General features: G+C 41.9%; 1 protein-coding gene across 2 annotated transcripts in view; it reads left to right on the forward strand.

Moving 5' to 3' along the window:
• Positions 1 to 14,334, forward strand: part of CDH13 (cadherin 13) — a 991,500-nt gene that overhangs the window by 168,727 nt on the left and 808,439 nt on the right. For both annotated transcript variants that reach the window (XM_038754876.1, XM_038754877.1), the window contains exon 2: positions 5,872 to 5,983. In XM_038754876.1, coding sequence (XP_038610804.1) covers positions 5,872 to 5,983 — 112 coding nt within the window. The remainder of the gene's footprint in view (positions 1 to 5,871; positions 5,984 to 14,334) is intronic.

The raw sequence follows: 14,334 nt of genomic DNA on the forward strand, positions 1-14,334 counted from the left end.
CACTGTATAAGCGCTGGGGGGATACAAGGTGATGAGGTTGTCCCACGTGGGGCTCAGTCTTAATGCCCATTTTACAGATGAGGTAACTGAGGCTCAGGGAAGTTAAGTGACTTACCCAAGGTCACAAAGCAAACGTGGCGGAGCTGGGATTAGAACCCATGACCTCTGACTCCCAAGCCCGTGCTCTTTCCACTGAGCCACGCTGCTTCTCTAATTTAAAAAACAGCTGTCAATGCGGGACACAACAACCTAAACATGGAGCCGGGCTTCTGGGTGAGCACAAATGAACCTTATAATTGTAAAGAGCAAAGAGCAAGGTGTAGTTAACCAATTACATTTCCATCAGACACAGGTGAACTTGAAAATGACAAAGATTGTTCTTTACCATTTAAATAATTCCTCTATATGGTGAAAGTTAGTGATGGGTAGAAGTTATGGTAAACAACCTTGAGTTTTCAACACTAGTTTGTGATTAGTTTATTTCCTTTTGGGAAGATTCATTAAAGTGAAGGCCTTTTGCAAAAGTACAATTTAATGAGAGATTTTTAGTTCAATAGAAGGATGTTTCTGGTGTGAAAAATAAATTACAAGGAGGATTTTCCCTCTAAAAGAGAACTAATAAAATCCTTCCTTGTGATGACAATTCTGACATCTTGTCTAGTGTCTGGCAGAGAAGAAAGGCAGAGCCTGAATAAAAAGTTCCACTAACATCAAGTCCTGGCCAACATCTTATAATTATTCTGAAGTGAGTAAAGGTCAGTCTGTTTGCTCAGTTGATGTAACACAAGTCCTGTTTATAACACAAAAGCTCTAGCTTGCTCTGTATTTAGACTTTCCTGAAGCCTAAGAAAGCAAATATTCAAGGCGCATGGTGGGGTCACAGAAAGTTCCCTGCTAAGAGATCTTTGGCCTGGTTGTATTTTCACGTGTTGTTTCGCTATTATAAGTTGCCATAAAGGGTGAGGTTTTCAGGTTATCCTCTTATCCTCTTGCTGAAGTGATGAAGCTTTTGGATGAGATGTAGTGCCATCAAAACCTCCACAGATGTTCTCCACATTCTCTTAGGGGGACTTGAAGAGGAGGTCTGTAATTAACCTGCTGCTACAGAGTCGTGAATTGCATAACAGTTGGGTGGTTGGCTTTAAAGGCTTTCAAACTATGAAACTCAAGGAAAAGAGGTTGAATTACAGCCCCACATGACATCTCCCTGGGTTATGAAACAATCCAGTCTCCTTTCTAATGCCCATGGTCACATGCAATCCAGACAAGTCTCTCTAGTTCCTGCCTCCCCACGACTGCTCTGGAACCCCCAGTTGGACCATAGACTGTTATGTTGTTGTGGGAAGGTAATGTGGCTGTTTATAGTTACATTGTACTCTCCAAAGTGCTTAGTACAGTGCTACAATAGAATTGAATGAATGAATGGAAGGCATTCTTAGCAGTCCTGCAGCTTGAGCAGAGGTGGCACTATTTGAGACAACCCATTTTCAAATCTTTGTTGCACAATCCCGAGAAGATGATAATAATTATGGTGTTAAGTGCTTACTCTGTGCCAAGCACTTTTTTAAGCACGGGGGTAGATACAGGGTAACTAGGTTGTCCCATGTGGGGCTCACATTTTTAATCCCCATTTTTTAGATGCGGTAACTGAGGCACAGAGAAGTTAAGTGACTTGCCCAGGGTTACACAGCAGACAAGTGGCAGAGCTGGGATTAGAACCCACCTCTTTTGACTACCAAGCCCGTGCTCTTTCCACTAAGCCACGGTGCTTCACAGATAAGGCAAACTGTTACTTGCTTCCTGGTTTCCCATGGCTAACCCAAAGGGGCCTGCTCTTGGTTGGCAGAAGGAATGGCCAACAACCCCAGTCCCCTAATGCAGATTTTTGCTTTATGTGCAAATGAATGGGAAGCGAAAGCTTAAGTGGACTCCAGTTGCTGTCATGTCAGCCAAGCATTCTCCTCAGTGAGATACAGGGAGTCATTTTTTTTAATTTCCAACTGGAAACTCCACAGCCTGACACAAATGTCTATGTGGGCCCATTGGCTGTGGGGTCCACTCTGGCTATTATCCCTGGGCCAGCTTCAGGGTCTTCCAGGGGAGAGTATACTTTTTGAACTGGATGGATTTGGAGATTGTTTTTTTATCCAGGGATACCAGGGAAGTCAGAGCCAGACAGACTCCTGTCTGGAGGATCCCAGAGGGGTGGTCTATTCCAAGGCCATTGGGATCTCTGACTGACTCGGAAGATGCTGGCTTAGTCCGGGCTTCCAGGGCTGCTTCCTGAATGGATTGAATCTCCCGCATATATAGTTCCCCCTACACTAGTTTGGATTTCTCAGTGTTGCCCCACTTGAGAACTGCCCCAGAGTCTAGGATGCAGGCTATGCCAGAGACCCTCTGATCTAATATCCCAGCATGCATCAGATGGATGGACTGACCAGTTCATCAAGAGGCCTGCTTGAAGGTCTATTATCCGTGAAAGCCTGATGAATTATGACAAAAAGTACTCAATTTCCAAGTCCCTTTTCATCAGCTTGAAATGAGGGGACTAACATTCGCACTGTAAATTTTCTATTTTTATATCTAGTTGTCAGACCACTCACTTCAGTTGGCCATGTCCATTGAGGAGGCAGTTTTGGACTGAGCAGAGGCTCCAAAGTGAGAGCTACAGAGGAAAACCATTTTTCAGAGCCCAGACAAGGCATACATTATAGGAATCATTAGATTATTATTATATGTATTATTATTATATTGAAGTCCCTCTTTCTTCTCTTTCATTTCTCTACCCTCCCACCCCTACTCCTATCAGCTCTAAGTCAATCTTTTCAACATAGTGGGGAGAAAGCTTTGGCTATATTTCTGATTAAATCTTCACCACCTCCACTGTGCCAGCTTGCTGGCACCTTTTTCAGCATGACTGGTGATGTCAGATGGCCTGACCAGAAATCAGTGTCGCTAAGTGGTGCTGCCAACTGGGTAGAATTTTTTCCACTCTCTCTTTTGGAAATTGCAGAGTTACTCATGGATTCATGGAAGTACAGTGATCAAGGAAGGAGCGATTGGATGTTGAGTGTTAACAGAGCTTGTTAGGAAAGACTATGTACCAACCAAAGACATTTTAAGAAGGTCAGGGAAGTGAAAAGCAGGGATGCTGAAGCTTTCAGCCAGTTCATTTTATTCTTTGAAGAAAAAAGGCTTTGCAGTGACTTTTTTATGATCTTATGTTTTGGCAATGCACATCCATAAATCCATTAGAGAACTCTGGATTTCTCTGCCCAGAAAGAGGAAGAATCAAAGAATGCACACTCTTGTACCCATTTTAGATCATTTGAGTTAATGATACTCAACTAGTGTTTCTTTCTGGGCAACATAGAATGCTCCAATATGATTCCAAAAGGCGTATTTGCAAAGTGTAAGGCCAGAGAGGTGTGAAAAGACAGCAAAGGGTAGAAAAGGCTACTAGGCAAAAACAGCATTGCTCCAAAGATTTAGAAGTCTAGAGAGATTGATTTTGGGCTCCATTGCAGCCTTCACCATTTGCAATTTTTTCCATAATTATTTTTAATGATTAGGGCCAGACCATTGGGGAATACTGATTGGTGGGGGAAATACCGCTGCAGAACCTGCTTAAAATAGGGTCATGCCTTTCTTGCAGAATTCTCTGAAGACATTATGACTGATAACTGTTTATAACTTTGCATTTTATTTAATCACTTCCTTCCTCCAGCTTATTTGAGTTCAACCTCCATTCTCCACTTACTTTTCTAATTTGGACTCTTAAGATGTTCCTTGGCAGCTGGTCCCCCCCAATCTAATAACTGTCTCTTCGTTGCCGCCTTTACCAACCTGCTGTACCTGGTATAGAACCAAAGACTTAAGCAGAATTATAGTTGGAAGAAAGGAAGGAGGTGACAGGAATGAGTTTTGGGACTCTTAAACTCTCTGCTACGTCTACCTGTTCAGCTACAATTATCTTTTCAGCCAACCTTTCTCTGTGGTAGGTACAAGATAATTGGGTTGGGCATAGTCCCTGTCCCACAAAAAGTTTACAGTTTTAATCCACATTTTACAAATGAGGTAACTAAGGCACAGAGAAGTGAAGTGACTTGCCCAAGGTGCCACAGCATACATGATGTGCAGTCAGGATTAAAGCCCAGGTCCTTGTGACTCAATGGTCAGAGCACAGGCTTTGGAGTCAGAGGTCATGGGTTCAAATCCAGGCTCCACCAAATGTCAGCTGTGCAACTTTGGGCAAGTCACTTCTCTGTGCCTCAGTGACCTCATCTATAAAATGGGGATTAAGACTGTGAGCCCCCCGTGGAACAACCTGATCACCTTGTAACCTCCCAGTGCTTAGAACAGTGCTTTGCACATAAGTGCTTAATAAATGCCATCGTTTATTTATTTGTTCATTTATTTTTCCAGTCTTGTCCGCTACCCACTAGGCTATTCTGCTTCTCTGAAGGCAGCATATTTGTGGGCAGGGAATGTGTTTACCAACTTTGTTGTACTCTCACTAGGGCTTAATACAGTGCTCTGCACACAGTAAGTGATCAAAAAGATACAATGGAGGGTCTCTTCAGGCTGTGCGGCTTAATGATCTCATGGAGGTAATGGCTGGGTGGTGGGGAGAGGGGTCTCATTCTATAGAATTTCTGGTCAGTCCAACTGAATTTGGATTCGGTTCAGCGCCCGTATACACTATAGCCTGTAGACGGAACAAGGCATGGATCACTTGAATGAGAAGAGTGGTTGGCTGGTGCCTTCTCTCCCAGGCAGTCCTTTTTGTCTTTATACAGCAACAAGCTGGTGTGAACTATGGTATCCTCTCACCAACCCCTTCTTGGTTTCCCTAATATTTTGTCTTTGTATGCTTCTCCAGCCTCACTTCAATAGCAATGATATACAAAGAATATCTAGGGCAAAATAAAAATTATGATTGTGATATTTAGGTGGCTTCTATTTCCCAATCACTGTGATTTAGTGCCTGGGAAGTTATGACACACTCAAATCAGACATCACCTCGTCCCACCCAGGGCTCACAATCTAAACAAATTGTCACACCCATGTATGGTGCTTTTATTTTAGACTGTGAGCCCACTGTTGGGTAGGGACTGTCTCTATATGTTGCCAACTTGTACTTCCCAAGCGCTTAGTACAGTGCTCTGCACAAAGTAAGTGCTCAATAAATACGATTGATTGATTTTAATGCCTAAATTGGAGGATCATAAGCCCTTCGAGGGTAGGGACTTCCACTGTTTGCCTTAGCAAACAGTAGGCATGGAGTGAATTTGAGCAATGAACAAGCTCAACCCTTAGAATCCATTCACACCACATTTAATGCTGATGTTCAGCTGTCTTTAAAATCCTTTAGCTAAATTGAATTAAACTGAAAACTCAGCTAGGCTGTCACAGCTGTACTTAAACTTTCCCTTCCCATCCCTCTCCAATAAGATGCTTCTATTTCTGTTTAGTTCCTTCGCAGGTGAAACATCTCTTTGCATAAACTGAAATGAAGCATGCCCTTGGCTAGGCAAAACATGAAACTTTCTGCTTGCCGCTAAAGTCTGCATAATGAAAATCTGTTTTGGGTTTCTCAGCAGGTGGAAAATTTGGAGTAAGTTGTTTCTTTAACAGTAATTTAAGGGGACATCTGCTCATGTTTTGCATTTTTCCATGTCGTTCGCATTACAAAAATTGTAACCAAACTAAGTGGCTAGTCGCTTACCTCAGGAGGGGAAATTTTCCTCTTCTCTGAAATAGAAAATTTAAATCCCAAGAATACCGGTCCAAAGTACAGATTGGCTGAAGGTGCTGCAATGAATGACCAAGTTATTAAAATATTGATTCTGTTTGTGGTTTCCTCAGGTGCTGCTGTTAGCATTCGCGGATGATTTAGGATGCACCCCTGGATTTCAGCAAAAAGAATTTCGTATTACCCAGCCTTCTGAATTTGTTGAGGACCAGCTGATCGTAAACTGTAAGAAATGTCACTTATGAAATGTATTCCAGACATATCTGAATTTACCAATGCTTCTGAATATATTGAATAGTTATGGATCTGCTTTGGTTTGTCAGCAACTAGATAGTTTTAAACTTTTTGCTGCACGTTCTCCTGTGCTTGTCCATGGATGAGTGTTGAGTTCTCCCAAATGTGGCTTTTGTTAGGGAACAATAAGAAGAGTTGGTAAAGGACCTGCTATTAGAAACTCTGAGTTGCTCTTCAGAATTTCAGCATCTTCTGGCATTTCCAGAAGGAAATGCGAGTTATGGGGCTGTTGGTCTCCAGACTGATTTGCCTCTTAAATGAGAGGAAATGAATGTGTTGTTTCTCTGATAAAGAATTCATAGGAAGGGAAATTGCTTTTTATTAGTTTTCTGCATTGCCCTAGTTCAGAACTTGAGAGGAGTGGTTATTGTAACACAGATAACTATGTCCATTATTATTTTCTTTTTCCTACTGTAAGAAAACCATGAAGGTCTAGAGCCCAGTCAGGTTTCCAAACTCATGTCAATACAAAGGGAGGGGTGGGAGAGTGATACCCAAAGAAGGAAAAGATAAGGGAAGGGAAAAGGTTTTGAAGATCTTGTTTGCTCCTGTCCACACCAAACAATTGTGAAAAGGTCTCTCAATGTTACTGAAACATATGACCATTTGACTAGCTCCTTAATTCCCATCCAAGCCCTGATTAGGAAATCAAAATCTGTACCATTTTTTCCACTTATTGCAGATTACAAATGCATTGTCACATTCATTTCTGCTCTTGGTCACTGCATACCACTAAGGATGACTTGGGAATGGAGAATACAGAAACACCCCTTCAGTAGCTTTACTTCAAGTAATTACTTTCCAAGAGCCTTCCGAGCCAGCTGAGGTCTGGGATTCCTGAGCCTTATGACCAAGATTTGTATGGAGGTGGGGTCAGTATGTATGAACGAACAGCTGTTTAAGTCATAGTTGATAGGGCTTTCACATGGGGCTGGGATAAAATGCACTGGTGTAGAACTGACACAGTAATTAAGATGCAGTGTTTAGTAGCCAGAGAGAGAGAGCACAATGATGCCCATAAACACCTTGAGACAATTAAGCAAATTGAATTATTTAAACAACCAGAGCAGGGTAAATGACCAGACACAGAATACGCAGCAATGACTGGCACTCAGTATGGGGGAGTCTCACTAATCAGATGCCTAGATCAATCAATCGTATTTATTGAGCACTTACTGTGTGCAGAGCACTGTACTAAGCGCTTGGGAAGTAGAAGATGGCAACAGAGACAGTCCCTACCCAACAGTGGGCTCACAGTCTAAAAGATGTGACACTTGGATAGGGTGGTCAGAAACCTGCATCTTTTTTGTTTGTGTCTATCAGAATCAGTACTTTAAAAGGCATCTGTTTGTGAGTAACCATTTTCCTGCTTGCTCTGCTTTTTTTTCCAAGTCATTATCCGCAATTGCATCGATGTTAACATGCACTGGATTGTGACGCCCACCATGAATATGTAAATTAAGAGTTGGTATGCAAAGCAGGCCTGTAACTGGGATTGTTTTTGTAATCTTCAGTACATGAAACAACTTTTATAATTCACCACTGAAAAGCAGGCAACAATCCTACTTTAGGGTGATCTTTTTAATTTAAACTATAACAGACTTTGTACATGCCAGTACCAAAGTGTGTGTGTGAGTAATTAGGGGACTTGTGGCTATTGTTTCTGAGTTGGCTAGTTAACTCTGAATGGAATCACATTCCCTAAGAATACAAAACATTCAGGGGAAGGAAATGAATCAAGATAGTCAAAAATATTCCAGGTTTTTGTTTTTGCAAGTTGGATCAGGGAAATTGTCTTTGGAATCACAACTTGGCCAAAGAGTGCCTCTTCTTGATTGTTTCATTACAGGCCAGGGTGGCCCCCTTGTGTATGTGGCTCATTGGCAATCCCACTCTGGCTTATGATAAGGTGGCTGAAGAGCTCTGAAGCAGGCACCAAAATCTGCCAGCCAGAGACTTCAGCCTTTCTAAAGCCAGTGGTGACTAGAGGAGGATATCAAGGGTAGCAAGAGCAAGTGTGTTTTGGGATCTAGGGCAGGACTCTGTTGGCCAACCCCATGTGCATCAGGCAGAAGATGAAAGCAGACAAGTGGAGCTTGTTCATTCATTCGCATTTATTGAGCGCTTACTGTGTGCAGAGCACTGTACTAAGCGCTTGGGAAGCACAAGTCGGCAACAAATAGAGACGGTCCCTACCCAATAACGGGCTCACAGTCTAGAGTGAGCCATCATTCACTCTGTAGGCCTATAGGAAAATTGGGTCTAGTTAGGGCTATTGTTCTTTAAAACATATGACAAAAGTGATTAAAGGGCTAGAAAATGGATCCTGTGAAGAAAGGAAAAAGGAACTAGCCTGTTTGGTCTAGAGAAGAGAAGTGTGTGTTCAACTGTTTGAAGATTTTTAGAAGGTGGACACTGACCAATTCCCTCTCCTCAGATGGGTGTAAATGGGCTTCATTTAAGCAGAATAGATTTAGGTAAGATGTGAGGAGAAGTAACTAGACAATCAGGGTGCTAAATCAAGATAGCAGGAGAGGTTGGAAAATCTGCATCTGTAAAGAACATTCAGGAAGAACAGCCACCCATCTCAGACTGAGAACCCTTTGAGAACCAGGGACCATGTCTACATCTCATCTGTAGAGTTTTCTCCCAGTGCTTAGTGCATGGCTTTGCAAGAGTAAGTGCTTAATAATTACTATTACTACTTCCTAGATGGTTCCCTCATTTACCCCTTGTTGAGGGGTGGGGGAAGGTATGCCTTGGATTTGGAATCTTAGAGCTAGAGAATGCATACTGGTGGATAACTCGGCTTACATCGGAGATGCCCCAAGTGATCTCTAATGTCTCGGGGCTTATGCGTTGTTCACGATGTCCGGTGGTTCATCTCTAATTCTTTGGAGTTCAAGATACCAAGAGAGGCTGGGGGATCTCCAAATGTGGAGATCTTTACAGGACTAGAAGTAATGATTTTAAGCACCCCAACAAGCTTGTTTCTCTGGTGCCCTTCACGTATGTAGGTGTCCTTCCTACTCCAAGAAGACAGTCCTGATGATCAAATTGGCCTTTTCAGCTACATTCATGTTATTGGCAATGGCAGAGCTTCAGACCCAACCATACCATGCATACACAAGCAGTATTCTTTCTTGGGTTCTTATTGCAATAATGGTACATCCGTCTATGACCCTAGACTTATTTTCAACCAATTTCTCTTTCAACATTTTTCTGGAGACTGCAAAGTTCATTTAGGGCCCATTCTCATCCACTAATCTTTCCTTTTTCATCACTCTTAATCTTCCCTCATTCTACTCAATTCTTATTTCCTTATCTTTTCTACTTTGTTACTAATAGTCATCTCCACTCTTCTTTGTGACTTGCTAATATTTTATTCACTGTTCACTCCTATACATCTCTCTGTTTCAAGCCTTTCATTTTCTTCACATCCAAATTGCTCTTTATTCTACTTTTATTTCCATTAACTCTACTTTCTTCTCTTTAAAAGGTCATTTTAAAACTAGCTGTCAGGCTCAAAACATGGCATCTATCTCTTCCGAATGTCGACAGGAAAAATATTTTTATTCTACCTGTGGTAGCACTTCTGTCCTCCCTGACCGATTTATAACTTGGGCAAACTTTCTCAGGTTTTCCCTCAACTTGGGAGGGTTTGCTTCTGCCTTAGATTTTTTCAAAGCACTTGTGTTCTGAGTTTGAAGATATATCCCCAACTAGATTGTAAGCTCCTTGTGGGCAGGGATTTTGTCTACCAACAACCTTCTGTTTTACTCTCCCAAGTGCTTAGTACTCCTCCCACAGTAAGCACTCAATGAACATCACTGATTGATTTTTGGTTCCTTAGTTCTAATTATAAGAACACACACAAAGGAAGATGAATGCTCCTTATACAATGAATGATTCAAAATACCCCCCATAGTAGTAGCCCTAATAGTATTTATTGAACACCTTTTGGGTGCAATACACTTACCAAGTGCTTGGCACTTTTCTTCCTCTCATCCCCTTGTTTTCCCCCAGCCATCCTATAATGTGTATCTCATAGAACTAAGACCTTTTGTACATTGCATGCAGCGATTGTCACTGTTTGTTGTTTGTTCTTTCCCAAACTCTAAAAACTTATTGGAAAGAGCACAGGCATGGAAGTAAGAGAATGTGGGTTCTAATCCCGGCTCTGCCCCTTGGGACAAGTCACTTAACTTCTCTGTGCCTCGGTTACCTCATCTGTAAAATAGAGTTTAAAACTGTGAGCCCCATGTGGGACAACCTGATTACCTTGAATCTCACATAGCGCTTAACAAATACAATAATTATTGTTATTTTTATTGAATATGATTGAATTAAGATGACATAAGTTGAAGACGTTGCAGGGTTGAATGTGGAGTCTTAGACTCCGATTTTCATTTTATAATGGATGGTCTTTTATGGGACCTTATTCCTTGATTGTCTTTAAAATCCAAGGACACTGGTGTCAAATACTTTGAGGTGGAAAACACTGTTGGAAAGTAGTAGCGCTTCTAAGGAATTGTTAGGAGTGTGATAAGATTGAGTGAATTACGATATTTCATTCAACGCCTCTTTCCCTCTTAATGAGAATGGGTCAATAAATGCTAACACTGAGAGTTTCTTCTTTTTCATATGCATTGTGATCCTAGACATTGCCATTGAAAGAGGTAAATAACATCTCATCACAAATGTGCTCTGCTGCCATTCTTTAAGTAGGCAAGTTCATCTTTTCCTCTGAGGTGGACAGAGGTGACCTTTTAATTTATTGTATTTGGGCACCACTTGCCTTTGGCCTTCAGACACTTTTTTCAGTAGCTTCAATTTAGTTAAGTGAGAACTCTAGGTCATGATAAGAGACAACACTTGATCATGTCACCATGAGAGTCCTAACCAGACATGTCATATGTGGAAATGTAATTGCATTGCATTAATCATGTTTATACTTAACAAACATGAATCACGGCTTTGGGGGGTATTTTTTTAATTGACTATAAATCAAATAGAACACATGAAAAATGAAGGCAATTAATGAAAAAGAGATGAGTGCTGTGTTTTGCATGCTAAATCAGAAAATACATTGCCAGCGATGTAAATGTCAAAACAAAGGATGTCTTGACCCCTTTAAAAAAAAATTAATTTGGTTGTTAATTAGCAGTTGACTCTGCTAGGTGATGGATTGCAGGTCTGTGGAGTTTAGGCTACCCCTAAGTCAGGGCTTTTGTCTAACCACAAACAGGCACTTGTGTTTTGTCTTTTTTTTCCAACAGCTAGCTTCCTTCACATTCTTCCAGCCTTCAGTGATACTGGAAGGATTTGTCTATTCGGGAGACTAATGAACTGATAAATTGGTGTTTCTGAAAGTTGTCTTTTCTGCAAACCAAACAGTGCTTGATGGAAAAGAGATACTTTCTGTTGTCCAGGTTCTAAGTGGTGTATTTTCATGGCAGAGTATAATATCGCTTTGCTCCTTCTACAACCCAGCCTGCATGCTTTGCTCGAGAAGGTGCTAGCCTTCTCACTCTGCCTCAATCTTTCCTGTCTTACTGTCGACCCCTGGACCACGTCCTGCCTTTGGCCTGGAATGCCTTCTCTCCTCAAATCCACCAGATGATTATTCTCTCCTCTGGCCCAACCCCTGCCCCCCACTGAAGCCTTGATGAAGGCACATCCTCCAAAAGCCCTTCCCAGACTGTCCCACTTTTTCATCTCCCACTCCCTTCTGCATCACCCTGACTTGTTCCCTTTGCTCTCCCCCCTTACCCCACAGTGCTTATCAGTAATTTTATTTATATAGATGTCTGTCTTCCCTGCCCCACCTCCAAGACTGTGAGCTTGTTTTGAGTGGGGATTGTCTCTATTGCTGTATTATACTTTCCCAGGTGCTTAATACAGTACTCTGCACACAGTAAGTGCTCAAATCCAATTGAATGAATGAATCAGAGTGCCACACTCACTGTCTGAATAGGAAGGTCTTTTATACTTGCGGAAACTTATCCTAATGAAGGATGTCCTTGAACTGGAAGTATAAGACTTCCATTAACTACTCACCTTGAAACAGAAACATGATGTTTTGGAGGATGCAGTTGCTGATTTTCCCGAAGAACATATCAATTGGTATCAGGACCCCTACTAGAGCCATTCAAGGGTTTTGAAATTCCCACCTGATCTCCAGCACCCTATAGAGGGCATTCTAGCTAACTGACAACCTCTGCTTTCAGACCTTTTCAGCCCATTATAAGTAAAATTGATTGCAAATAACAGAATCATTAAATGTATTCAAGATACTTTATTCAGATAAACAGAGCAAAAGGGAAAAAAAAAAAGATATCCGTTGTCCCAGGTGTGCAGGCTTCCCAGAGGAGGTGGGGCTGGAGCTGGGCTCTGAACATAGCCTTGCAAGTGAAAAGATGGTTCTTCTAGAATGAAGGTATGTTAAGGAGTTGGGATTAGGGTCCAGCAATCTAGAAGTTGACATCGGAGTAAAGAAAGGGGGTACAGCAGGGTTGAGAGAACTCATTTCCCATTATTAGGGATACAGTGACAAATAGGGAACAATAGGATAATTTTGAGAGTGTGTGGAATGGTCAAAGTCTTGGGTATGAAAGGGCAATCTTATGGTTGTGTTGAAGAAAAAGTGAGAGAAATCAGTGGGAAGAATTTCAATAGAGCAATCATTTGGTTCAGTGAAAAGAAACTGAGAAGAAGCAACCAGAGATGGATGAGTGGGGGGGGGGGGAGGGGGGGGAAGATAGCCAGAGAAGAATGACGCCAATAAAACCAAGGTTTCTACAAGATGGAAGTGGTCCACAGTGCTTAAGACAGGTGAGGGTACAGTGCAGTTCTATAGATTTGGAAACAGTAAAGTCGTTGGTGAGCTTAATGTGGTCACACTGGAGGTGAAGAGGATGGAAACTGGATTTTTTGATGATTGAGAGGATTTAGAAGAGAAGTGGAGATGGGAGGTGTATAAAACTGCTTTGAGGTCTTTGAGCAGGAGTGGCAGGAGGGAAATGAAACAATGATATGGCACTGTGGGATTCAGGGAAGTGTTATTTTGGATGTGTTGAAAACAAAGGAGAACGAGAAGTTGGAAGAGGCAGTCAAGGGAGAAAAAAGTAGGTATAAATGTATTTAGAAGGTGAGATAGGAAGAGGTCAGAGGCACAGATGGGGGCGATTAGATTTTTTTTTTTTTTTTTGAATGAAGGTGGAAGATCTCTTGCAAGATGAGAAAATGGATGTTGGGGAGGAAGAGAGGTGAGGGGGACCTCCTACCTGAATGTGTCAGTTTTGAGAAGAAAGTGGTAGGAAAGGCTATCAGATGCAAGAGAATGGGAAGGTAGAGACCCTGGAGGCTTCATTCAGGAGGAACTGAAATGTCTGGAACAAATGGTGGGGGACAGGAATTTCTGTGCTAAGAAAAGGCAGAATTAAAACAAATAAGGATGAATTTGAAGTGGTTGAATTTAGCCTGGCATCTGTATTTCCACCATGTGTCATGAATTCAGGAGGGGAGGATACGATTTAGAAGCAGCATGGCAGAGTGGATAGAGTACGGACCAAGGACTTGGGGTTGAATCCTTGCTCTGCTGGTTGTCTGCACTTTTCTTGGGAAAATCACTTCATCTCTCTGTGCCTGTTACCTCATTTGTAAAATGGGAATTGAGACTATGAGCTCCATGTGAGATGGGAATTATGTCCAACTTGATTTGTTTGTATCTGTCCCATAGAAAGCACATGCTTTCTACAACACATAGAAAGCACTTAAATACCACAGTTATTACTGTTGTTATCTAGGGTTGGGGGGTGGAGGGTGCAAAATCGATGGAGTAAGAGGGGGTGAAGGAATTAAATTCAGTGGAGAGGGCAGTGACAAGAATTTTTTTTTTTTCATCAGATGGGAAACGCAGGAGGGACTACATAGTGGCATAATAATAATAATAATAATGATGATAGTGTTTGTTAAGCACTTACTATGTGCCAAGCACTGTTCTTATTACTGGGGTAGATAAAAAGTCATCAGGTTGTCCCATGTGGGGCTCACAGTCTTAATCCCCATTTTACAGATGAGGTAACTGAGGCATAGAGAAGTTAACTGACTTGCCCAGAGTCACACAGCTGACATGGTGGAGCTGGAATTAGAACCCATGACCTCTGACTTCCATGCCCGTGCTCTTTCCACTAAATCACAAAGGCCCTTCTGGGACAAAATTATTTTCCTGGGATGGAGAGAAGGCAAATAAGGAAGTTGGGATGGACGAGTGGCATTTC

The sequence above is a fragment of the Tachyglossus aculeatus genome, chromosome 11 (genome assembly GCF_015852505.1).
Source record: "Tachyglossus aculeatus isolate mTacAcu1 chromosome 11, mTacAcu1.pri, whole genome shotgun sequence".
Lineage (NCBI taxonomy): Eukaryota > Metazoa > Chordata > Mammalia > Monotremata > Tachyglossidae > Tachyglossus > Tachyglossus aculeatus.